The sequence below is a fragment of the Eubalaena glacialis genome, chromosome 3 (assembly GCF_028564815.1).
Source record: "Eubalaena glacialis isolate mEubGla1 chromosome 3, mEubGla1.1.hap2.+ XY, whole genome shotgun sequence".
In the NCBI taxonomy this organism is placed as follows: domain Eukaryota; kingdom Metazoa; phylum Chordata; class Mammalia; order Artiodactyla; family Balaenidae; genus Eubalaena; species Eubalaena glacialis.
Window position 1 is genome coordinate 1,944,327 of NC_083718.1, and position 23,353 is coordinate 1,967,679.

Here is a 23,353-nt window from a genome sequence, read left to right on the forward strand (position 1 = left end):
CAGCGACGCGGCCAGAGGCCGGGGAGGGCCTGGGAGCCACCCGCGCTCCTGCAGCAAGCCGGGTGCCGCGGGGGCTCAGCAGCCACCCTGGCTCCCGCGGTGTGTGCACGGGACTGGGGTGCTGACCGCTCACTCCAGAGACAGCCCGACCAGGGGTGGCACAGTGTGGGCCTCTCTGCCCGAGTGATTGCGGGGAGCCAGGGCATCCCGTGGAGGATGGAAGGCAGGCCTCTTCCACCTGCTCAGCCTTTCTGGGCGGGGCCCTACCATCTCCCCCCTCGCGTGACTGTCCAGAGGCCCCCCTGGCTCCCCACGGCCGGTAGGACCAAGCCCGCCCTTCCCGGCCTGGCTCTGCCTCACCGCCCCGCCCGGCACACCTCTGTCCTCTGCCCACCCCAGGCTGCTGTACAGGGCCATTGACTCTCACGAGGAGGACAAGGGCCCCGTGTACAACAACCGCGTGGAGATGGCCATCTTCTTCATCATCTACATCATCCTCATTGCCTTCTTCATGATGAACATCTTCGTGGGCTTCGTCATCGTCACCTTCCAGGAGCAGGGGGAGACCGAGTACAAGAACTGCGAGCTGGACAAGAATCAGGTGCTGGGCCCCCCGCTCCGGGCCCCCCGCCCACCGGGCCCCCCGCGCACCGGGCCCCCCGCCCACCGGGCCCCCCGCGCACCGGGCGCCCCGTGCACCGGGCCCCCCGCGCTCCGGGCCCCCCACGCACCGGGCCCCCCGCCCACCGGGCCGGGGCTCAGGCCGGGGAAAGGGGCCCATGGGCAGGGGCTGATCCCAGACCCACCTCCGACCCATCTCCCACCTGAAGCAGCGCACGGTGGTCGGGTGGGGTCTCCGGTGGACCCGTCGTGATGCCCAGAGCCCCTGGGCTGGGTGAGAGCCGTGCTAGAAATGGGCTGTGATGGTTCCAGGGGAACCCCGGCCCAGTGGAACTCTTCCCCTCAACAGCCCAGCAGAGGCCCTTGGCCACAGCTGCCCTTGGCCTGCTGAATGCAGGGCCCCTCCAGCCTGTGGGCGTGGACGCCCCCTCAGGGGGGCGGCCCTGAGTACTGACCTGCCCATCGTGTCCTGTCTCAGCGCCAGTGCGTGCAGTACGCCCTGAAGGCCCGCCCCCTGAGGTGCTACATCCCCAAAAACCCGTACCAGTACCAGGTGTGGTACATCGTCACCTCTTCCTACTTCGAGTACCTAATGTTCGCCCTCATCATGCTCAACACCATCTGCCTGGGCATGCAGGTAAGGCCCCCTGGGACCAGGCCCCCCGAGACCAGCGCCCACCGGGCCGGGGCAGGGCAGGGGGAGCGGGGCTCCAGGCTGACTGCCCCCAGTAGACTCTTCCTGGCACCTGCTCTGTGCCAGGCACTGTGCTGAGGTGCCACGTGGGGCAGGGAAGTGAACTGGACGCAGGCCCGGGTGCCAGGCACTCAGCGGTTCATTAGGGCCGCAATTCAAGCGCACACACGGCTGTGGCTGCTCTGGAACCAGGAGACGGCTGCGCAGGAGGATGGGGCTGTGTGGGAAGCACGAAGCACCTTCTCTGTTCTCCTGCTGTTGCACATCTGGATGCTGGAGATGGCTGCAATGTCAGCTCCAGTCCCAAGAAAAGGGGATGTAATATTCAGGGAACAGGTGTCTCTGAGGAGACGAGCACACTTTACAGACAAGTCATAATCAGCAGCGGCGTTATCAAGCCTTAATCAAGCAGCTGATCCCTAACGCCCCACATAAATGGGATCACACAGCGAGGCTCCCTGGCCCCAGAGCCCCAGCCACTGGCAACGACACGACCACGCGTTGCCGGTGGGGAGGGTCTGGGAAGGGAGTCACAGAGCCAGTGGGCCCAGAGCGGACAGGGGCTCACGAGCCATGGCTCACGTGCGGCCTGAGCTGGGCAGCAGGATCAGGCAGCCCTGCCAAGACGGGGTGGGGCAGGGGAGACGCCAGATCCTTCTACTACCTGGGAAGGTTTTGTGGAGGAAGTGGGGTCGCGTCAACTTTATTTTAAAAAGGGTGAGAGATTCCTGGGAAATGTTACAAGGACATCGATTTCAGGAGGGTCACAGGGGAGGCTCGAGGCGGCCGAGGGCGCTGCTTGGGGCTGCCTTGGTGTCCCGGGGTAGCTTGCAGGCACGGGAGCCTGGTGATCTCAGGTGCCACCTGCAGGTGGTGGCGGTCCCACCTAGAACCAGGCGTCTCCCCTCCTGGTCCTGTACCCAAACGGCTTGGGGAGACGCTCACAGAGCCCTGCTGGGGGGCCCCCCTCCTGGCCTCCAGGAGCAGACGTGTGTGGACAACCCTGCTCACAAGACCAGGGTCGGCCCCTCCTCCTCCCCTCGCGGTCCTTCGAGGGGAGAGGGCGCGGCCGTAGGCCTGGTAGGATTCTGCACATTGCCAGAGCGGGCTCTAGTTTTCTGAGGTTAAAGGAAGGTGGGCAGGGGCCCCGAAGAAGAAAGCAGGGCTCTGGGGGTGTCTCCGCAAGGGGCAGAGCCGGCCCCCAGCCCCGCCCTGGGCCTCCACAGCACTACAGCCAGTCAGAGGAGATGAACCACATCTCAGACGTCGTCAACGTGGCCTTCACCACCATCTTCACGCTGGAGATGGTCCTCAAGCTCATGGCGTTCAAGGCCAGGGTGAGTCCTGCGGCAGGATGAGGCCTTCCCGTGGAGCCCTCACAGCCTCGTCCTGCAGGACGCCCTCCCTCCGGCACTTCTGCTCCCGCCCTGCTCAGCCCGGGGCAGGCAGGCCGCTACTGGCCGGCAGGACTAGATGTGGCCGCCCCTCCCCCGCCCCTTCTTTGAGCCTGTCTTGTGGCCCCCTTTCCCTTAAGCCTCTGAAGAGCAGCCCCCGGGCCAGGGAGCATCCTGCTGTGTCCTGGGTTCCACGTCCACTCCCCACCCCCGGCCCCCGTGTCAGGTCTGCCTGCGAGGCCCAGACTGGACTGGGCCTCAAGCGGGGGATGAAGGACTTCCCCGTGCGGACCAGGACCCCAAGTCCTGAGTTCCCAGGCACACTGCCCTCCCCTTGGGCCACTTTATGCTCTGGAGGGAGGGGAGCGGGAGTGGGTGGGGCCCTGGAACACCCGTGGGAAGTGGCATCTTGGCCCAGCCCTGCCTGGCCCTGCAGTTCTGCATACCCTGGACAGGGACCACTGCACTCTGCTGGCCTCTGAGCCCCTCCCCTCCACAGCTCACCCCCGGGCCCCTCCCCCAGGGCTATTTTAGGGACCCCAGCCCCACCCTCCACAGCTCACCCCGGGGCCCCTCCCCTCAGGGCTATTTTGGGGACCCCTGGAATGTGTTTGACTTCCTGATTGTCATCGGCAGCATCATCGACGTCATCCTCAGTGAGATTGACGTGAGTACCGGGCGGGCACAGCCATTGCTGGGGTGGGGTTGAGGCCACAGACCCTTGCGGGGTACCCGCTGCGTGTGCAGCCCGTCACCCCGGGTTACAAATCCTGTAGAGCAGACAGACACCTCAGATTCCAGGCACAATGAGTGTGCCAGGCGGCCCACGGCAAGCGCCACGGTGGAAGGGAGAGGTCGTCCCTGGGTGGCGTGGTCAGGGAAGGCTTCATGGAGGTGGCGCCATCTGAAGGGGTTCCTGAAGGAAAGGCAGGTGGGAGTAAGCAGCACAGGCAGGGCTGCTGCCAGAAGGGCGCAGGAGGGAGACGAATAAACAGGTTTGGGGCGCGCGGAGAGGTCGGTTAGTAGAAGCACACGAGCGTGCAGACCTTGTGTAGCCGGCAGTGTGGGTGCCGCTGGAGGTCTCTGAACAGGGCCGTGGAAGGATGAAAGCTACACTTCTAAAACGTTACCCTGGAGGCGAAGGGCAGGAGGTGAGAGCAACTATGAGCAGGGGGCACAGTTTGGGAGGCGGTCCTTCATCTACTCCTCAAATACTGAGCGCCTCCCACAGGCTAGAGGTACAGCAAGGAACAAGAGCACGGGGGGGGGGGGAGCGGGGGGGGGCGGGGGGAGCTAACGGACAGTGAAATTGAATCTGTCGCATGGCCGGTGTGGCCAGCGCGTGTGATGAAGAAAAATCAAGCAGGTGGAGCCTTCGAGTGAAGGGAACGGGAGGTGATGGCAGGTGGTACCGAGCACAGCCCTGCATGGAGCACAGGGTGGGCCGCGCGGGGGGTGGGGGGGGTGAGGTGGGGAGTGCGCAGGCCTGGGTAGGGAGCTAGGAGCATGTGGGCGCCTCTGAGGACCAGCGGGAGGCCTGGTGGCTGGGGTGAGGAGTGAGCGGCGAGGTGAGCTCAGAGAGAGGGCGGGGGGCCGGATCACGTGGGCCCTGCAGAGCCACGCTTCTGATCCTGGGCTCTGTTCTGGGGGGAGATGAGAGCCCCAGAGGCGTTTACACCCGGTCTGACCTCAGTTCTCAGAGGATCCCTTGGGCTGCTGTGCTGAAAGCAAGCTGTAGGGGACACTAAGGGCCACCCGGGGGGCGGTCAGGAGGGGAGAAGTAGCCAGCAACTGGATCTGCTTGGAGCACTGAGCCGATAGTATTTGCTGACGAACTTGATTCAGGGTGAGAGGAAAACTAATCAACGGTGACCACAAGGATTTTGCCCAAGAAACTGAGCTTCCATTTACTGTGATGTGCCAACTCCCAGAGGAGCAGGTGTGGGGCGGAAACCAAGAGTCCCGCTTGGGGCGTGACAACTCAGGACGCTCGCAGGGCATCCGGATGGAGACAGTGCAGCAGGCTTGGATTTACGAGCCTGGCGCGCAGAGGCTGGTCAGGCTGGAGATCTAAATCGGAGACTACTGGAAGAACTGGCATTTAGAGTCGTGGGAGGGGGTGAGGCCAGCCACGGAGAGAAGAGGGTATTTAGAGAGCGAAGGTCCAGAGGCCGCGCCCGGTGTTGTCCCGCCCGGGAGCCTGGCCCGACAGTCTCATGGGACTCTCGGGAAAGAACGCCTGGCTGGAGTGGGCTGAGGAGAGGCAGGGCAGGCTGTGAGCCTGGACAGTTCTCTCTTTTTGCTACAAAGAGAAATGGCTTAGAAGGTGGAGGAGAGCGTGGAGCCTAGGAGAGTTTTCTTGAAAATGGGAGAAATTAGAGCACATCCTGGGCTCATGGGAGAATCAGGCAGTACAGGGGCGACTGCAGGAGCTAAGCCCTTGGGTGAGAGGGCAGGAGACCCTGTGTCCCGGGGAGGGCTGGCTCTGGGAACGGCAGTTCATCCCCGGAGCAGGAGGGGTTCCGTGAGAGTCGGGGTGGACGTGAGGATGAGCAGGAGAGCTCACGGCTCTGGGAGGTGCAGCGGGACGAGTTGAGTGCCGCCCAGGGCCCCGGGAAGGAAGGCATCGAGGAGACTCAGTATCTCAAGGAGAAGAAGGGTGAGGGGCCACCTCCACGATTCTGCTCTGGTGCTGGGGGTTGGGTGCTGGTGTGCGCGTGCAGACGAGCGGCGCGTCATTGGAAACGCAGGCCAGGAACCGAGGGTCACTGACTCCAGAATGTGGCAGCCGCCCCATCAAGGAAGGGAGGGGGTGGCCGAAGCCTGGGGGGTTGAGGTTCCGCAGCCTTCCAGCTGGCAAGGCCACGGGGCTTGGGACCAGAGAGCCATCCGTGAGCTGCGGGGTGACAGACAGCAGACTGGGGGACTGGAGCCAGTTACAAGGATGGAGCAGGGGCTGCAGGGCCAGGAAATCAAGGCGGCCGGTTCAGGAAACAGCTTCACCGGAGTCTGCGGGGAGACGGTTACTAGAGGGCAGCAGACCCCCTTCATTTTTTTTCTTTTTTAACATCTTTATTGGAGTATAATTGCTTTACAATGGTGTGTTAGTTTCTGCTTTATAACAAAGTAAATCAGCTATACGTAAACATATATCCCCATATCTCCTCCCTCTTGCGTCTCCCTCCCACCCTCCCTATCCCACCCCTCTAGGTGGTCACAAAGCACCAAGCTGATCTCCCTGTGCTATGCGGCTGCTTCCCACTAGCTATCTATTTTACATTTGGTAGTGTATATATGTCCATGCCACTCTCTCCCTTCGTCCCAGCTTACCCTTCCCCCTCCCTGTGTCCTCAAGTCCATTCTCTACATCTGCGTCTTTATTCCTGTCCTGCCCCTAGGTTCCTCAGAACCTTTTTTTTTTTTTTTTTAAGATTCCGTATATATGTGTTAGCATACGGTATTTGTTTTTCTCTTTCTGACTTACTTCACTCCGTATGACAGACTCTAGGTCCATCCACCTCACTACAAATAACTCAATTTCGTTCCTTTTTATGGCTGAGTAATATTCCATTGTATATATGTGCCGCATCTTCTTTATCCATTCATCTCTCGATGGACACTTACATTGCTTCCATGTCCTGGCTACTGTAAATAGAGCTGCAATGAACATTGTGGTACATGACTCTTTTTGAATTATGTTTTTCTCAGAGTATATGCCCAGTAGTGGGATTGCTGGGTCGAATGGTAGTTCTATTTTTAGTTTTTTAAGGAACCTCCATACTGTTCTCCATAGCGGCTGTATCAATTTACATTCCCACCAACAGTGCAAAAGGGTTCCCTTTTCTCCACACCCTCTCCAGCATTGACTGTTTGTAGATTTTTTGATGATGGCCATTGTGACCGGTGTCAGGTGATACCTCATTGTAGGTTTTTTGTTTTTTGTTTTTTGTTTTTTTTTAATTTTTGGCTGTGTTGGGTCTTCGTTGCTGCGCGCGGGCTTTCTCTAGTTGCAGTGAGCAGGGACTACTCTTCGTTGCGGTGCGTGGGCTTCTCATTGTCGTGGCTTCTCTTGTTGCAGAGCACGGGCTCTAGGCGCGCAGGCTTCAGTAGTTGTGGCACGTGGGCTCAGTAGTTGTGGCTCATGGGCTCTAGAGCGCAGGCTCAGTAGTTGTGGCGCACAGGCTTAGTTGCTCCGCGGCATGTGGGATCTTCCCGGGCCAGGGCTCGAACCCGTGCCCCTTGCATTGGCAGGCGGATTCTTAACCATTGTGCTACCAGGGAAGCCCCCTCATTGTAGTTTTGATTTGCATTTCTCTAATGATTAGTGATGTAGAGCATCCTTTCATGTGTTTGTTGGCCATCTGTATATCTTCTTTGGAGAAATATCTATTTAGATCTTCTGCCCATTTTTAGATTGGGTTGTTTGTTTTTTTGATATTGAGCTGCATGAGCTGCCTGTATATTTTGGAGATTAATCCTTTGTCAGTTGCTTCGTTTGCAAATATTTTCTCCCATTCATTTTGAGGAAACGGAGGCTGTGGGTGGAGCCAGCATGGAGGAGGGAAGAGACCGCTGAGGAAACTGTTAGGGTCTCACAGGAGGTAGACAAGGATGCGATTCAGAGCCCTGGGAAAAGATGAGTGTAAGACAGAAGCCGTGAGAAATGCAAAGTGTGAAAGGGGGCAGGGTGTGGGGGAGGAGGGCAGGCGGCGTCCATGCTGGGTGCCGCGAGGGCATCTGAGGAGCAGGCAGAGTCCTCGGGGAGGGAGGGCGGTGGGTGTGACAGTGTGACTTGCCTCTGAGGGACAGCTGCTGTCATGAACCCACCGCAGGAAGCTGATGGGGCTGCCACACGGCCAGGAGGCAGGGGTCTGAGTCTGGGCGGGGGGACGGGGGTGGTGGCGACTGCCCAGTTGCTCCCTGGAGTCATGCTTGGCAGCCCTGAGGCCTGGAACAAGGGGTCAGATACCAGGATCGTAGTGGTCTTGAGGGCCGGCTCGTTGGGTCTCAGTAGAAGTAGCCAGTATGTGAGCCCAGGAGCTGGCCCAGGAGAGACTGAGGGGATGAGGCCAGGGGGTGGGATGAAAACCAGCAGGGCGTGGGCGGGGGGTTCTGCCAGAGGTCAGGATCCCAGAGGTGGAGCCCTCCAGGGTGGCCTCGCTGAGGATCTGAAGCTGAGGTGGCTGCCGGGTGAAGGAGGGGAGCATGGGACAGGGAGGGGCAGATCCCGGAGCCAGAGGTTGAAGTCACAAGGCATTCCCCTCCCCCACCCCGAGTGCCTGCCAAGGGCAGCTGGGAGGAGGGGCGTGGGGAAGAGCATCCTGTATCCAAGCAGGTCCGGCGGGGGCGGGGCCGAGGGGGGCAGGCTGCGTTCTGGGCAAACTAGGGCACCTGCTGGGAAATAGTCCCCCAAAGGCCCCAGGGTCTGAGAGCAGCACTTCTCACCAGCGCAGTCTCAGCTCAAATTACAAATTACTTCTTGGAGTCTTGAGGTCTGTGCCGGGGAGTCTGGGGTAAATCAGAGCAGTTTCTTTGGTGCAGGAGGGCCGAGGGCGTCGTTGGTCACCTTTTGGTTTTTAGGGACAGCAGATGCCCCTAACCAGGACTGTTTGCTTGAAGTCACGTTAAGACTTTGAATTGAAGTACTGATTTATATTCCTGTCGTGTAAACCGGGGAGCAGACCGGGGCGGCACCATCCGTCAGCGCTCTCCGCAGTCCTGGCTCTGCTCTGTCCAGTGCAGTAGCCACGAGCCGCACGTGTCTACTGGTCACTTGAAACGTGGCCAGTGCAACTGAGGAGATGAATTTCTAAGTCTATGTAATTTTCACTGTAACCCAAAGAGCCACGTGTGGCTGGTGGTACCATGTTGGCCGCGCAGGTCTGGAACGTGGCTTGTCACCCCTGGCTGCATGTGAAATCACTTGGGGTGCATTTACACCCGGAAGCCAGGCCCAGGCCCCAGGAGCTGACTCAATCGGCCGGGGTGGGGACCCAGCATTCTGATGCCCAGCCTGGGCTGAGAACCAGTGTTCCAGGTGAAAGCTGCCCTGGAGAATGCTGCTTGGTGGGGAAATAGCATACTGGGAACCAGTCCCCCCACAAGTAATTAGGAGATAAAGCAATGATTCCCCATCCCAGGACTCCAGAAACAGGGCTTCTCCTGAAATGTGGCCCAAGGGAGGAGCTCAGAGTAAACAGGAATAAAGGCTGCTCCCCACACCCCGTGCCCACCCTTTAAGACCCTGGCCCTGAGATGGAAGCCTAGGTTCTGCTCCCAGGCGGGGGGCTGGGGGGGTGTGGGCAGAGATGCATCTGCTGGGGGGTCTCAGACTCCCCCAGAGGGCCTTTGCCACAGAGGATGGGACCCCGGTGAGGGCCTCAGCAGCACAAGGGAGCTGGCCAGCACCCCTGGACTCAGGAGACAGGGGTGTGACTCCCCTTGTGACCATGAGCAGGTACTTTCCCGCGTGCCGCCCCCCATACGGCCCCAGCATCACAGACCCCAGACACACAGGTTGCATCTTGGAGGCGAGAAGGGACCTGCCCGTCTTCGGTCTTCCCTCCTCTCCTTGCTCCCTTGCCCCCAGCCTGTGGCCTCACTGTCCCCACAGCTTCGTCCTCAACACCCACCCGCCCGACCCTGACCGGCAGCCACTAGGGGTCTCTCACCCCCCGCCTCTCTGCCTTGTTCTCTCTTTAACTCTTATGTGGTCTGTCCTCTCTGACGCCTCTCTTCACCTCCCTCCCACCGTGTCCCTCCTCTCTCTCCTCCCCCCACCCCCTCCTCTCTCTCTCCACAGACTTTCCTGGCCTCCAGCGGGGGACTGTATTGCCTGGGTGGCAGCTGCGGGAACGTTGTAATTCCAGGCTGCATGAGCCTGCAGGGCTCGCCCGCCAGCTCTGCCCTGCAGCGTGCATGCTCGGGCCTGGCCGCTGGGCTGCATGGGGCAGACGCACTCAGGGCCCCTTGCCCCAAGCAGGCCCCAGAAGGTCCGGGTGGGGACGGGTGGGAGCTCTGTGCTACTAGAATGTGCATGGATGCAGTGGCTTTCTCAGAGCCCTGGGAAACAAGGCCTCTGTGCTGATGGGAACATCCAGAGAGAACTGGATGACACAGAACCTTAGTGACAGGTCACCAGCACCAAGCCTGTGGGGACACGGGACGCCGGGCAGGGGGCTCTCCCCGGCCGGAGTCATCCAGTGTCTAAGGCTGGCACGTGGGCAGAGGCCTCCCGGCTTGGGACAGCCCTGTGCGGGGCAGGGTGTGGCCACTGAATTGATGGCCGCAGAGCAGCTGAGCTTCTGGGAGACTTGGCACTGGGTGGACACTAGGGGAGGGGCGGGCGAGCTGCCAGGGTCCTCGGCTGAGTGGCAGCTCGGGGCCTGGCCGCCGCCTCCCCCCTCCCCCGGGGGCAGAATCGCTGTCCGCTCAGCGCACTGCTTGGCGCCCAGCCCGCGTCACCACGGGCGGAGCAGGCCCGGGGCCCTGAGCCCCCGGAGGGCCAGCACGAGTGCTCAGCAGGGGCCGCGGGGCGGGCTGGGAGTCCCCCCAGCACGACTCGTACCGCACACTCCGCCCCGCCCCGCCTGCCTGCCCTCACCCCCTGCCCCCGCCCCAGACTGATCCTGGGGCTGCGCCCCGCAGGACCCCGACGAGAGCGCCCGCATCTCCAGCGCGTTCTTCCGCCTGTTCCGCGTCATGAGGCTGATCAAGCTGCTGAGCCGCGCGGAGGGCGTGCGCACGCTGCTCTGGACCTTCATCAAGTCCTTCCAGGTGTGCGGCCCCGCCCCCCCACGGGGTTTGCTCTGCAGGGGCCGCGGGGACGTCCGTGCCGCCCAGGCCGCGGGGCCCCGGTGAACGTGAACGAAGGGAGGGCAGGGCTGCGGGGCAGGCGGCGGAGCCCTGCGCGCTGAGCCTCCGTCGTCGCCCACAGGCCCTGCCCTACGTGGCTCTGCTCATCGTCATGCTCTTCTTTATCTACGCCGTCATCGGCATGCAGGTGAGGGGCGGGAGGAGAGCCTCCGGAGGCCGGGCCGGCGTGCGTGCAGGCTGGACCCTTCCCCCGCCCTGCCTCCTGGCAGCCCTGGGCTCAGCTGCAGGACCAGAGAAGGAGGTGGTCCCCAGACGGCGCAGCGTTAGTCAGGCAGAAGCAGCGCGGGGCGTGGAGGCGGGGAGGCTTTGTGGGCAGACGGACAAGGGCCAGATTGCTCTCCAAGGCCCCATCAGAGGTTCAGGTGGTCTCAGCAGGGCGCTCCCTACATTGAGCCCCTGACTAGCTTTTGGTTAGGAAAACTGGCCCACCCCCCACCCTCACAGATTTCTTTGGCTTGAGGGGAAGAACATCACCCAACCTTGATAATACAGGTGACCCTTGAACAACACAGGTTTCAACTGCACGTGTCCACGTATACGCGATTTTTTTGGTAAACGCGTACTACGGTACCACACGATTTGCGGTTGTTTGAATCCGTGGATGCGGAACCCCGGATACGGAGGGCCCAAGGGCTGACTGTAAAGTTATACCCCTGCGATGCTCAAGGGCTAACTGCAGCCCAGTTCGTCTGGCTTCATGTCTGACGGGGCCTGAAGTGGAGGGGATTTGGAGGAAGTAGGGGGCAGTCAGAGATGGGCTGGGGGAGACCTATGCGGGTGCCACCCTCCCGTGCTTCCTCATCTGCAGATGCTCGGGAAGATTGCCCTGGTGGACGGGACCCAGATCAACCGGAACAACAACTTCCAGACCTTCCCCCAGGCCGTGCTGCTGCTCTTCAGGCAAGAGGCCCCTGCTGTCCCCACCCCTCCTCTGGTCCGCGGGGGCAGGCTGGCTTCATGTGTGTGGGCCCTGCGCGCCGAAGCGCCAAGGCTCTGCTGTCCTTTTCGGAAGCTCACCCCCGTACAGCCAGAGCCACTTTTTAAATCGTTTTTGCGCGAGTGACCCTCGTCTTTACTGTGCCCTGGAGCTCAAAAAAGAGGCAGCCGGTCCTGAGTGGGGTCCTGCAGATCCCCCCACCCTCATTGCACTGAGGTGGGAGGCGGAGCTCGAATGTCCCTTGGAGGGAGGGTGAGGCCTCGCCGACCCCGGGTCAGCTCTCTTGCTCTCTTGCTGCCACAGGGGTGACTTGAGTCCTGGACTGATTTTGCCCCTCTGTCCAAGAAGCCCCCTTTCTTTGTTCAGTTCCTGCCTATGGCGCCCCACGAGGGGTAGAGTTGGGGGGGAACGCATGCAGCACAGGGGGGCAGTGGGGCCTGGCTCACAATGGGCGGCACTTGAACCCGGGGTCCTGAGGGGCGCCCGGCCTGCTCCCCCGACGCCCTGCTCTCCGCCGCTGCCCCGAGTGAGAGGCCCACGGCGCCCTGCCTTCCAGGTGTGCCACGGGTGAGGCGTGGCAGGAGATCCTGCTGGCCTGCAGCTACGGCCAGCTGTGCGACCCCGAGTCGGACTACGCCCCGGGGGAGGAGCGCACCTGTGGCACCGACTTCGCCTACTACTACTTCATCAGTTTCTACATGCTCTGTGCCTTCCTGGTGAGGCCCGAGGGTGGGGCGGCCGGGCTGCGGGGAGATGCGCTGAGGCAGGGTGACGCCCCCCCCCCCACCGCCTCCCGTCGCCTCTGTCTCTCCAGGGACCTAGCTCAGGGACCCAGGAGATGGGACTCTGGCTAGGGTGTCCCTGTTTTGGACATCCTGGGTGTGGCTTCGTGTTCTGAGTGCCTTTGCATGCTCCAGAGGAGTTGCTAAAAGCTTGGCCCTTTTTTGCTGCTGTTGTTAGCGATTAGTAATCAAAAGAATTTAGTGAGGTTCTACCCTAAAACAGAGTAAAGTCTATTCCAGTAAAGCCAGTAAATTCCAGTAAAGCCGTTCGCCCCTCTCTCTTCCTTGGAAGAGGCGGTTGCCCCCCAGTGAGGAGGCTGAGACTCCGGAAACAAGGTCCCAAAGGAGGTGGCAGTGGGCTCGGAAACAGAGCACAGGTGGCTTTGAGGCTCCAGGGCTGCTGTCTGCACTCGTGGGAGACACAGAGCCCCCCAGCCCCAGGCCCTCGCTCTGCGCTCTTTTCCTTTCCTATGTTCACTAAGACGCTTGCTTGAGCGTTTAACGTTCCCTGGGCTCAGTGCAGGGGACAGAAAGGTGAACAGGACACAGCCCTAGCCCTGAAGGCGCTCACTGAGTGCCACCTTGCATTTCAAAGGGACACCCAACAATACAGAACAGGCAAGAGCAGCACAGGGGCGGTGTTGGCGGGGGGAGACCAGCGTCCCTCTGGGGGGCAGATGAGAGGCTGAGGTTGGGATTTTTAGGATGAGCTCCAGGAGCCCCCGCAGAGGACACCGCGTGGGCCGGAGCAGAGTGACACAGGCTGCTCGTGTGCGGGATGTAGTCGCCAGAAGGGCTCGGAGGCAGGGCCCAGGCAGGGAGAAGCTACCGACCCCAGGCCCCGTGGACACCCCCATTCCCCCCGCCCCCTGCCCCCGTGCCACCTGCCTTTCCGAGCACGGAGCCCACGGTTCTCCTCCTGCAGATCATCAACCTCTTTGTGGCTGTCATCATGGACAACTTTGACTACCTCACACGGGACTGGTCCATCCTGGGCCCTCATCACCTGGACGAGTTCAAGGCCATCTGGGCAGAGTATGACCCAGAGGCTAAGTGAGTCCCGCCTGCAGGCTCTGTGCTGGGCCCTCCCTCAACCACCCACTCCTCTGGTCTAGACCCCGTCCTGGAGTCCGACAGCGAGTCCCTCTCCAGTCTAACGAGAAGGAGAGGGCTGCCCCTCCCTTTATTATCCGAGGGCCCGGATCAGAGACTCGGGGTTCCTCAGGGTTGGGAGGGATCCTACAGCCTCCCAGGGAAGAAGCCCCCTTGCCTTTACTGGGAGATGGTCATCCAGCTTCGCTTGGATGCTTCTAGGAGCAGAGAACTCACTACCTCCCCAGGCAGTTTAGGCCCCGGCTACTCAGAGTGTGGTCCACTGACCAAGAAGCTGAGCTCTATAAAGATGCAGAGCCCCCCCCCCCACCTCCCCGGCCTCACCCCAGAATGACGGAATCAGAATCTGCATTGCCATTAACCTGGCCCTCGGGGCATTCGGGTGCACTTTAACGCTGGGAAGCACAGCTGCCTTACCTTCTTTCTAAGAAGGTAATAAGCTCACATTTGATGACTGTTTCCCAGGTGTCAGGTGCTGTGCCAACCATGACATGCATCATCTCACTTAATCTCCCAACCTATGACACGGTCTCCAGCTCCCTACCTGTCCCTGGAAGTGAGCGTCCACCTCCCTTGATCCATACCCTCTACTTCTATTAATACATCCCAAGAGCCCCTAGGCAGCTTGACTAAAACCCAGCGAAGGCTCCACCATGGGAGAATTGAGGTCCAGATTCCAGCCCAGAGATCCCATATCTGAGGGGATTCTGGCCTCTTACCACCCCCAAAAAAGAGAGCCCATTCCTGCTGGTGGGCAACAGTGAATTCAAACATCGTTTCTTCTTTAAAATGGACACTCAGCTTCCACTCCCTAAGCATGGTTGGAAATCAGGAAGCGTCCCCTTGTCTCCTGACTCCCCTGCCCTCGGCCATTCTCTGAGCAGGAAGGGAGGTCTGGGTGGGGCTGCCAGGTACACAGGTCTGGTGTCCTCTTGCAGGGGCAGAATCAAACACCTGGATGTGGTGACCCTGCTGAGAAGGATCCAGCCCCCTCTGGGCTTTGGGAAGTTCTGCCCACACCGGGTAGCATGTAAGGTAACCAGAGCTGCCAGCGAGGGGTGCCCCCCACCTGGCCCACACCCCCGGAAGAGGCACAGGGGCCCTGGGGCAGGGACACTGGCGAGGGCCCGACTGGGTGAGTCATTTTAGAGCAGTCATCTCCTGGGTCCCCACGTCCCTGGGACCTAAACTCTCAACAGTGTCTCCAATTCATCCCCTACTCCGTCACGGAGGGCATCCTGCTCATCCCCCCCAGTGCCCGGTCCCCTCCCCTGCCGGACCCCAGACTGGGTGAGGATGACCCCCCGGCTCAGTGGTCCCAGCCTGGCAGTGAGCCCCCTCTCTGCACAGCGGCTGGTGGGCATGAACATGCCCCTGAACAGCGACGGCACGGTCACCTTCAACGCCACTCTCTTCGCCCTGGTCCGCACAGCGCTCAAGATCAAGACGGAAGGTGCGGGCAGTCCCCTCCTCTCAGGGGCTGAGTTTTCTAGCGGATTCTACCAGAATCTGAGCTAAAGGTCGGAATCAAGAGTCACGGGGAGAAGCAGAGGGAGGACCCAGGCCATGGCCACAACGTTCTCATGCCCCTCAGGGCACAGCAGGAGCCCCAAAATTCTGCAGGGCAAAGGTCACCAAGGCTCTGTTCCCACACAGCCGGGTCTGATGCGGGTGGGCCAGGGAGTGGCGGGGTGAGCACGGGGGTGGGACCCCGGTGGGACCCCCCCGGGATCTGCTGGACCGCTGCTGGGTTCACACGGGGCCCCACTGAACCTGCAGGCCCTGCTGCCGGGAGGACAGACGGGATGGGAGGGGGGAGGAGATGGGGGTCTCCCTCACGCAGGGACCCGGCGGCATCAGAGCTACCGCCCAGGTGAGCAGGACCATCGCAGGCATGAAGCAGAGGAGCAGGACGGCTGCCTGGAGGAGGCGGGACAGACCACAGCGTGTGGGGGATGGAAGGCTGCTGGGCGGGTGGAGGGGAGGATGGGAGGCGACAGCCTCTCCGATCAGCCACCCAGGTGCTGGAAGCCGAGGCCTGCGGGGAGTGCGTATGTGACCCGAGGGTCGGGCTGCCCCAGGGGAACGGCGATGCCCTCCCCGCAAAGCAGCCGCCACAAGGGAAAACCCAGCCAACGTTTGCTGAGTGAGAGGTTCGGGGAGTGCTAGGTGGCTTTGTCAAGTGCGGTTGGCTTGGCCTGTCCCTTGCCCCCAGGCAACTTCGAACAGGCCAATGAGGAGCTGCGGGCCATCATCAAGAAAATCTGGAAGAGGACCAGCATGAAGCTCCTGGACCAGGTCATCCCTCCCATAGGAGGTGGGTGCCGCTCTGGGAGACCAGAGGCCAGAGGCGGCCGAGGACAGGGGAAAAGGTGGCTTCCAGGGAGCCCCAAGGGAGTCTGAGAGCAGCCTGGCCCTCCGTGAATGCCTTGGGTGGACCCCATGGCAGCCATCGGGGTCACATCGGCAAGCAGAGGAGGGGGGTGCGAGGGGCACCTGGACCCGGCTACGTTTGGCCCGCACGCTGACCCCAGCCTCAGATGCCCACTGGCCCCTGTTGCCCCCCCTGCAGATGACGAGGTGACGGTGGGGAAGTTCTACGCCACGTTTCTCATCCAGGAGCACTTCCGGAAGTTCATGAGGCGCCAGGAGGAATATTATGGGTACCGACCCAAGAAGGACACGGTGCAGATCCAGGTAAGCCCATCCCGAGCACCAGGGAGCTCCACTGCTGAGATGGTCTCCAGACTCCAGCTCCCTCTCTGTGTCCTTGGGGGCAGCGGTGGAGGCAGAGAGGGCAGAACGGAGCCAGGATGAGTAGGGGGAGAGATGACAGCTCTGGATGGAAGATGCTTCGACCTCAAGGGAAGAACCAGGAGCCCTTCCAGCCCTGGATGATACGACCCAAAACCATGGTCCTATCCCCTGAACACAAGGGAGAGATTTGGGTTAGATGAGACCAGTGGTCTCCAAAGAGGACAGGTTTCCCGGGGGAGGGGAGGTGCTTGAAATGACCCGTTGGGTACGCAAAGAAACATAGAACTTTGGGTTATCTTGCCTGTTTTTAATTTCAATTTTTTATGTTAACTATAACGCACATAAAGGATACATTCAAAAAATATTCACGTATTTGGGCTGTGTGTTCAAAAATGTATCTCAATTTTTACTTTGAAACAATCTCACAATTTTAAAAGTTGCATGTATGATACAAAAAAAATTTTCTTTCTGAACCGTTTGAGAGTCATTCCCATCAACCCAGAACAGGTGAGTATGTATTTCCCGCCAGCAAGGGCATTCTCCTCCATAACCCTCCTACATAACCATGATGCAGCCACCAAAATCAGGAAACTGATGCATCAGTCGCATGGAATCCTCAGGCCCCATGCAACTTGCGCCAGTGGTCCCAATAATGTCCTTTATGGCAAAAGGATCAGACCCAGAATCACACAGTGCATTTAGTTGTCATATCTGTTTAGTCTGTAGTTCCTCAGTCTTTCCTTGAAATGACCTTGACACTTTGAAGATTCCCAGCCAGCACGTCCCTCGGTCTGGGTTTGTGCAGTGTTGCCTCGTGACAGATTGAGGGCTTGCATCTTGGACAGGAATGTCCCAGAAGTGATGCTTTGTTGTCATTGCAAACTATCAGGTGACACCAGTCTTGCTTTGTCCCGTTGCTGCTGATACGAACTTTGATCAGCTCAAAAAATGGTATAAATGGCACGTGCAATCGGAAGAGATCATTTGTCTAAAAGACTGTACTGATGAGAGGATTTCCCAGCCTGGAGGCCTGGGCGGGGGATGAAACCCCCTGTGAGGCCTAGAGAAGATGCCTTGGGAGCCATCAGGGTTTGGACTATCCCCGCGGCCAGAGCAGGAGCCCAGGGGAATCGACTGAGCAGGAGGGGGTGGGGCGGAGCTGGGCCTTCAGGGAAGCCCTGGTTGCCGGGATTAGAAACGGGGGAAGCCATTTCACGCAGTGCCGTGAGAAGCAGTGCGTCCTCCCCTCCTGGCCTGGAGGGGTCACTGAGTCCCTCTCTGTCCCCAGGCCGGACTGCGGACCCTTGAGGAAGAGGCAGCCCCTGAGATCCGCCGCACCATCTCGGGAGACCTGACGGCCGAGGAGGAGCTGGAGAGAGCCATGGTGGAGGCTGCGATGGAGGAAGGGATATTCCGGGTGAGTGAGGCCCTGGCCACGCCAGTGCGTGCGCGTTCCAGGCCAGGGAGCGGAAAGGAGGCCAGGAGCCCCGCCGCGCAGAACGGGGGAGCTGAGGATACCCGCCGCCCACACCTCCCAGGACTCTGAACCAATGACCCACCTACTTGAGGTGTCACATCCTTCCCACCTTCCTCTGCCCAGCCTCCCCGGCCTCCCCTCCCCACAAGCCTGAGGCAACGTCCATCCATCAGAAGCCCCCGTTATCAGATGCCCCAGCTGCTTCCTATCTCACTGTCCTCCCTCCTAGAGCTGGAGGGTCCCTCACGACCACCCAGCTGAACCTTCTGGGTTATTCATGAGGAAATGGTGGCCCAGAGAGACCGTCTGTGTCCAGTACCGCTCAGCAAGTTACTTTCGGAGTTGGGACTAGAGCCCGTCCTCCAGACTGCCTGGTTCCGGGCTCCCCGACTCCCTGCGTTTCCCGTCCCGGTGTCTGGTCCCCGTACAGTTCTTAGGGGTGTCCTGTCTACGCCATCAAACTGAGAACGCCCTGAGGGCGATGGTCTCTTCTCCGGCCTCACAGCCCGGTCTGTTCTCCTCTGGCCTTGTTCCCAGCGCCGTCTGTCGTCCAGGGTGGCAGCCCCCGCACATGCATCCCTGGTCCCCGCTCTCAGTCCCTCCCCTGTCCTCCTCGCCCCCAGAGGACCGGAGGCCTGTTTGGCCAGGTGGACAACTTCCTGGAAAGGACCAGCTCCCTGCCTCCACACATGGCCAACCAGAGACCCCTCCAGTTTACTGAAATAGAGATGGAGGAGCTGGAGTCGCCCGTCTTCTTGGAGGACTTCCCTCAACATCCAAGTGCCAACCCTCTTGCTCGTGCCAACACCAACAATGCCAACGCCAACGTTGCCGGTGGCAAGAGCAACCATGGCAACAGCCCGGCATTTTCCAGGTAGTGGCGGCAACCGTCAGCCTGGCATGTAGGGGCTGGGGTGAGACTGGGCAGACGTGGTTAGTGGGCTCCGGGCCTTTGGGGGCACCCCGAAATGTGGAGGGTGTGCTTTGCTTGCCTTGCGCCCTTTGGGGTCCAGCCCACGCCTTGCTGCGCAGGAGGCCGGCCTGGACGGCAGAGACGTGTGTAGCCAGCAGGGGGCAGCCTCGGGTCGGTGTCGGTCAGTGCCCAGAGGTGCTTTTCTTCCATGGTCTTGGCGGGTCCCCGAAAGGCACACGTTAGGTTAGAAGGAGAGGGCGCATCCTACGAAACCTGAAGAATTAAGATTCAACCCTTGGATTTGGGTTCCAGGTGGTTCCCATGTCGCCAACCCAGGGCTGAATATAATCTGTGATTACATGAGTGTCAGGAAAAACAGCAGGATGAGCAGAGAGGGTCTCGGCCATCGTGGCCTATGGGCTGGGCTCCAAGCAGAGCTTCTATTCTAGACAGGGGGCCCGGGGACTGGGGGTCTCCTTGGCCCGGAGAGGCTGGGTTCCCCCACCTCAGGAATGGGCGGGACAGGGCAGAGGCCAGGGGAACCACTACTTCCCAGGCTGGGGCTGCCTGCACCCCCTTCTGGCCTGAGACCCCTCAAATTCAGCCCACAAGTCTTGGAGGGCGCCTGCACGTGGGGTCACCGCGGTGCTGGGTGCTGTGGACGTGCAGACCCGGCCCAGCCCCCAGAGGATCGCAGTCTTGTCGGGAGAACGTGCCATGTGATCCGACTATGACCAAATGACGTCAAAGAGTAGGTCCTGAGCAGGCAGAGGGTCCAGGACCTAACTGCTTAGGGACATGGAGGAAGCTTCCAGAACTGTGGGCTCTGGGCGGGACACCCCGCGACCAGATGTGAGGGCTCCCGGGTGATCCACGTGCAACCGAGGTTGAGACGCAGTGTCCTCAGGGGTGTGAGGCCCGAGCTGGGCAGGTGTGGGAGGGGCCAGAGAGCAAAGGGGTGCAGATCGGAGGAGAGGAGGCTGGCCACTCCACAGCGATGGGCCTAGGCCCTGAGGGAAAGGGTGTGGGGACCACAGAGGGCAGAGAAGGGGGAGCCCGTAGCCCCATCAGCTGTGCTTCCATTTCAGCATCCACTCTGAAGGGGAGCTCCCAGGGGAGACAGAGATGCCTGCCGCCAGAGGAGGAGCCTCCGGCCGGCCCCAGGGGGCCCTGGGTCAGTCTCTCCTGTGCTCCCGAGGGGCTGACCTTCTCCCAGGAGGGCCTGGGGAGCCGCTCTTCCGTCCAGTTGGGGAACCTGCGGCCGGGAGGGCTGGGAGCCTGTGGCGATGGGAACCAGCTGCTCACCCAGGCAGAGGAAGGGGGCCACCCAGGTGACTGAGGGAGCCGGGGGTGGGTGGTACACGGTGAAAGGGCCCTCCCTGGCACACCAGGAAGCTCGTACCCCTCCACCCCGGCTGAAGACAGCCCTGGACACACTGTCACCTCAGCTCTGCCTTTCAGCAGATGACCTGGCAGCCTCTCAGTGGGTCCTGGACCGCTGTGTGTGACAGTAGGGGCCTGAGGAGGCTGGAGTTCACAGGAGACGAGGGTGCTTGTTGTGTTCCGCAACACAGACACACACACACACACACACACACGCACAGTCGCACGCACACAAACACAAGATCAGCTTGGCCAAAGCTGGTCAGGCTCTGGCCCTGATCCCCTCCCAAACCCAAAAGGACAGGGACCAGGGCACATAGAGTTGGGGGGATGGGCAGTGGGGAGTCCTGCCCGGCCTGGGGTGGGCTGGGCCTCGGCATGTGTCACCCTCTAGGACCCCGAGGATCTCAGGGTGGGGCTGACTGGCCAAGGGGAGCTCTGTCAACCCAGGGCTCCCAGCAGGAGTCAGCAGCCCCTCTGGCCCTCGGCCCACAGGACCCCACAGCAAGTCCCATGGGGAGAGGCTGCAGGGACAGCTGCCCTGGAGGGCGATACCCGGAGCTCAGGCACCTGCCGCCCCCTGCCAGGTAATGGGCCAGAGGCCGGCGAGCTTGCAGTGGTAATTCAACAGCAGAAGGGACGGGACCCCTGGTCCTCCCCTTCCTGGGGGTCTTGGCTGGGGCTCCCTCTGAAGAGCCGGGGCTTCCTGATCCCAGTGGGCTCCGGCATTCCTGAGGGGTCTTTGCTTCTGTGCACCTGGAACAGCTTGTGGGGACAGAGTCTCTGGTGCCCGAGGAGAGGAGCCCCACCCCAGGGTCCCTGCCCGAGGAAGTGCCCCCCGAGGATGGTACCCCCGGGTGCCTGGCCCCAGCCACGACCCTGCTGATCCGAGAGGTGAGGGGGGCTAGGAAGGCACTGGACTGCATCCCGGGGTGGTCCTGCAATGGCCTGGGGTGGAGAGGGGCTGAGGCTCCACGGGAAGACCCACTCGGCCGCCTCTCCCATCTGCAGGCTCTGGTTCGAGGGGGCCTGGACACCTTGGCGGCTGATGCTAAATTCGTCATGGCATCGGGCCACACCCTGGCGGAAGCCTGCCAGATGGAACTGCAGGAAGTGGAGGTGGCAGCCGCCGAGCTTCTGAAGGGACGAGAGACCCTGGAGGGTGTGGCCAGTGCCCGGGGGTGTTGGAGCCTCGGGTCCTCCCTGGGAAGCCTCGACCAGCATCAGGGCTCCCGGGAGACCCTCATTCCCCACAGATTGTGAAGGCCACGGGCGTCAGCCTGGGCTTAGAGCCGGCATGGCCAAGGGTGGGGGGCTGGCGCGGGAGGGTTGGCCCAGCACGGCAGCCCCCTGTCTCAGCAGCTAGACGGATAAACAGACAGGAACCACCCGCAAGGTCAGGAGGTAGATGGACAGGCCCTTCTCCTCACCAGCAAGAGGCATGATGGGATGGAGCTTCTGGGGTCATTCAAAGAGGCCTGGTCAGTGCCAGCAGGACATTAAAGTCTCCAGGCCTGCGACAGGGCACCTGTCTCTGCTCGTCTCCTTTGGGGGCCCTTCTACACCCTCCGCACCCGCCCCCCGCCGCTCCATGGAGGCCCCTCTGCATTGTCCTCCTGCAGGAGCGGAGGGGCCACCGTGGAGGAGGCGGTGCTCCTGGACGTCCCCGGGCAGGTCCCCTGCAGCCACCCTTCCCCACCGTCCTGGCCAGAGTCCACGGCCCGCCCAGCTCCAGAGCCTCAGGGGGGCCCTGCTCTCTGCCTGGGGGAGCAGGGCCCGCAGTGCCCACCTCCTCTCCGCCCCCCCGCCACCGAGGAGCAGTGAGTAACAGGATGAGGCACGGGCTGTGGCCCCCACTCCCTCCTGCGTGCCGGCTGCAGACACAGGCTAGTCCCAGAGCACCGTCGCACACGGTACCCGCTCGTTCTCCCCATAGCCCGCTAAGCAGCGGGAGAGTTCATGTTGAAGATGCCACATTGGAGGCCCAGAGAGGTGGCTCGCGTGCCTGTGTCACACAGCCAGCCAGGGGCAGAGTTAGCACTGGGGTCCCACCGGTGCCCTCCCCCCTTCCCTGGGCAGACGCTCCCCCCACGATCAGCTCTCCCACTGGCCTCCCGTGCACCTCCTGGCAACCCCCAGGAGGGGTCCTCGGCCTCCCAGACTGGGGGCCGCACGGGGCAGGGGGATGACCCCCCCCGGTGCCCTGCAGACCTGGGGTCCCCGTCAGAGTAGCCATTTCCACTCGCCTCCTCCTCAAACCTCAGCACCAGGAACCCGCCCCCACTCCACCCTCAGCAAGGCTTTGTTGCCTCCTGCACAGAGATGCCCCCAGAAGATCCTCCCACAGCTCCCGTCACCAGCCTGATGGACAGCCCGCTGCGCCCCTCGCTCCCCGCCCCGCCCCCCACCCCAGCGGGAGCCACTCCTCCTGCAGCCAGCCTCTCGGCCAGCCCAGCCACCGTCCGCCCCTCCTCACGGCCCTCCTCCACCTGCACGTCTGTCCTGGCCACCCCCTGCGGTCCAGCTACCTGTTGTCTACCTGCCGTCTCTCACCTGTCTACCTGTCTCTCACCTGTCACCTAGTTACTTCATTCCTGAGGACCACGCCTCTCACCTGGGCCGGCTCCTCCTCCCCTACGCCCGCCTGGTGCCCCGGTGGGCTGCCTTCTGCCCCGCCCCTGCTCTGAGACGCTGGGAGTCCCAGCTCACCTGGTTTCTAGCCCGCGTGAGGTGCCGTCACCTCTCCCTCCTTCCTGCAAGGCCTGTGGCCTCGGCTCTCCCGAGTTTCCTCCCCTTTCCCGTGCTCCCTCCGGCAGCCTCCCTGTGACCTGTCCCCAGGCCAGCCCCCTCTCCGGGGAGGGTGTCCTCAGGGTTCTGTGTCCTGCATCCTTGCTTCCCGCGGGCTCAGCCCCCCCGGACACTCCCATCACTCTCCTAACGCAGTGCTGATAATCCGCACCGCGCAGCTGGCGCATCTCTTCCAAACGCCGGTCCTGTGCTGCTTCTCCTCGTCAGCTCTGCGAATGTCCCACTTGTGCCAAAAGCACATCGCGTCCAAAGTCGACCTCCTCACCCGTCCCCGCAGCCTGCTGACCTCAGGGCCCTACTCCCTGTTCAACCCGTGAGTCTGAGTGTTGTCTGAACTCCTACCTTCCCCCGCTGTACCCTGGGGACTCCCCCTCCAAGTATTTCTCAAACCTGTCCCCTCCCCATGGTGACTTTCCTGACGCTCAGTCCTCGTTTCATGCCTTGTCTATTGTGCCTCAGAACAGCCTCCCAGCACCAACCCCCCTTCCTCCCAGCCTGACCCTGATCCTTCTAAACAGAGAAACCTGCTGTCTTATCCCCCCACTTAAAACCCTTAAGGGCCCCCAAACCCTCAGAATACGGTGCAGAACCCTGGCCTG

The 23,353-nt window shown here is 61.5% G+C and overlaps 1 protein-coding gene across 1 annotated transcript in view; it reads left to right on the plus strand.

Moving 5' to 3' along the window:
• CACNA1S (calcium voltage-gated channel subunit alpha1 S) overlaps positions 1–21,209 on the plus strand; it is a 64,933-nt gene extending 43,724 nt beyond the window's left edge. The window contains exons 25-44 of the mRNA XM_061185247.1: positions 400–601; positions 1,100–1,258; positions 2,542–2,652; positions 3,293–3,376; positions 9,512–9,568; positions 10,357–10,485; positions 10,646–10,711; positions 11,393–11,484; positions 12,078–12,237; positions 13,229–13,356; positions 14,355–14,451; positions 14,767–14,869; positions 15,632–15,733; positions 15,989–16,113; positions 17,462–17,590; positions 18,274–18,524; positions 19,652–19,737; positions 20,442–20,533; positions 20,712–20,840; positions 20,958–21,209. Coding sequence (XP_061041230.1) covers positions 400–601; positions 1,100–1,258; positions 2,542–2,652; positions 3,293–3,376; positions 9,512–9,568; positions 10,357–10,485; positions 10,646–10,711; positions 11,393–11,484; positions 12,078–12,237; positions 13,229–13,356; positions 14,355–14,451; positions 14,767–14,869; positions 15,632–15,733; positions 15,989–16,113; positions 17,462–17,590; positions 18,274–18,524; positions 19,652–19,737; positions 20,442–20,533; positions 20,712–20,840; positions 20,958–21,209 — 2,554 coding nt within the window. The remainder of the gene's footprint in view (positions 1–399; positions 602–1,099; positions 1,259–2,541; positions 2,653–3,292; positions 3,377–9,511; positions 9,569–10,356; positions 10,486–10,645; positions 10,712–11,392; positions 11,485–12,077; positions 12,238–13,228; positions 13,357–14,354; positions 14,452–14,766; positions 14,870–15,631; positions 15,734–15,988; positions 16,114–17,461; positions 17,591–18,273; positions 18,525–19,651; positions 19,738–20,441; positions 20,534–20,711; positions 20,841–20,957) is intronic.
• Positions 21,210–23,353: the final 2,144 nt, after the last annotated feature.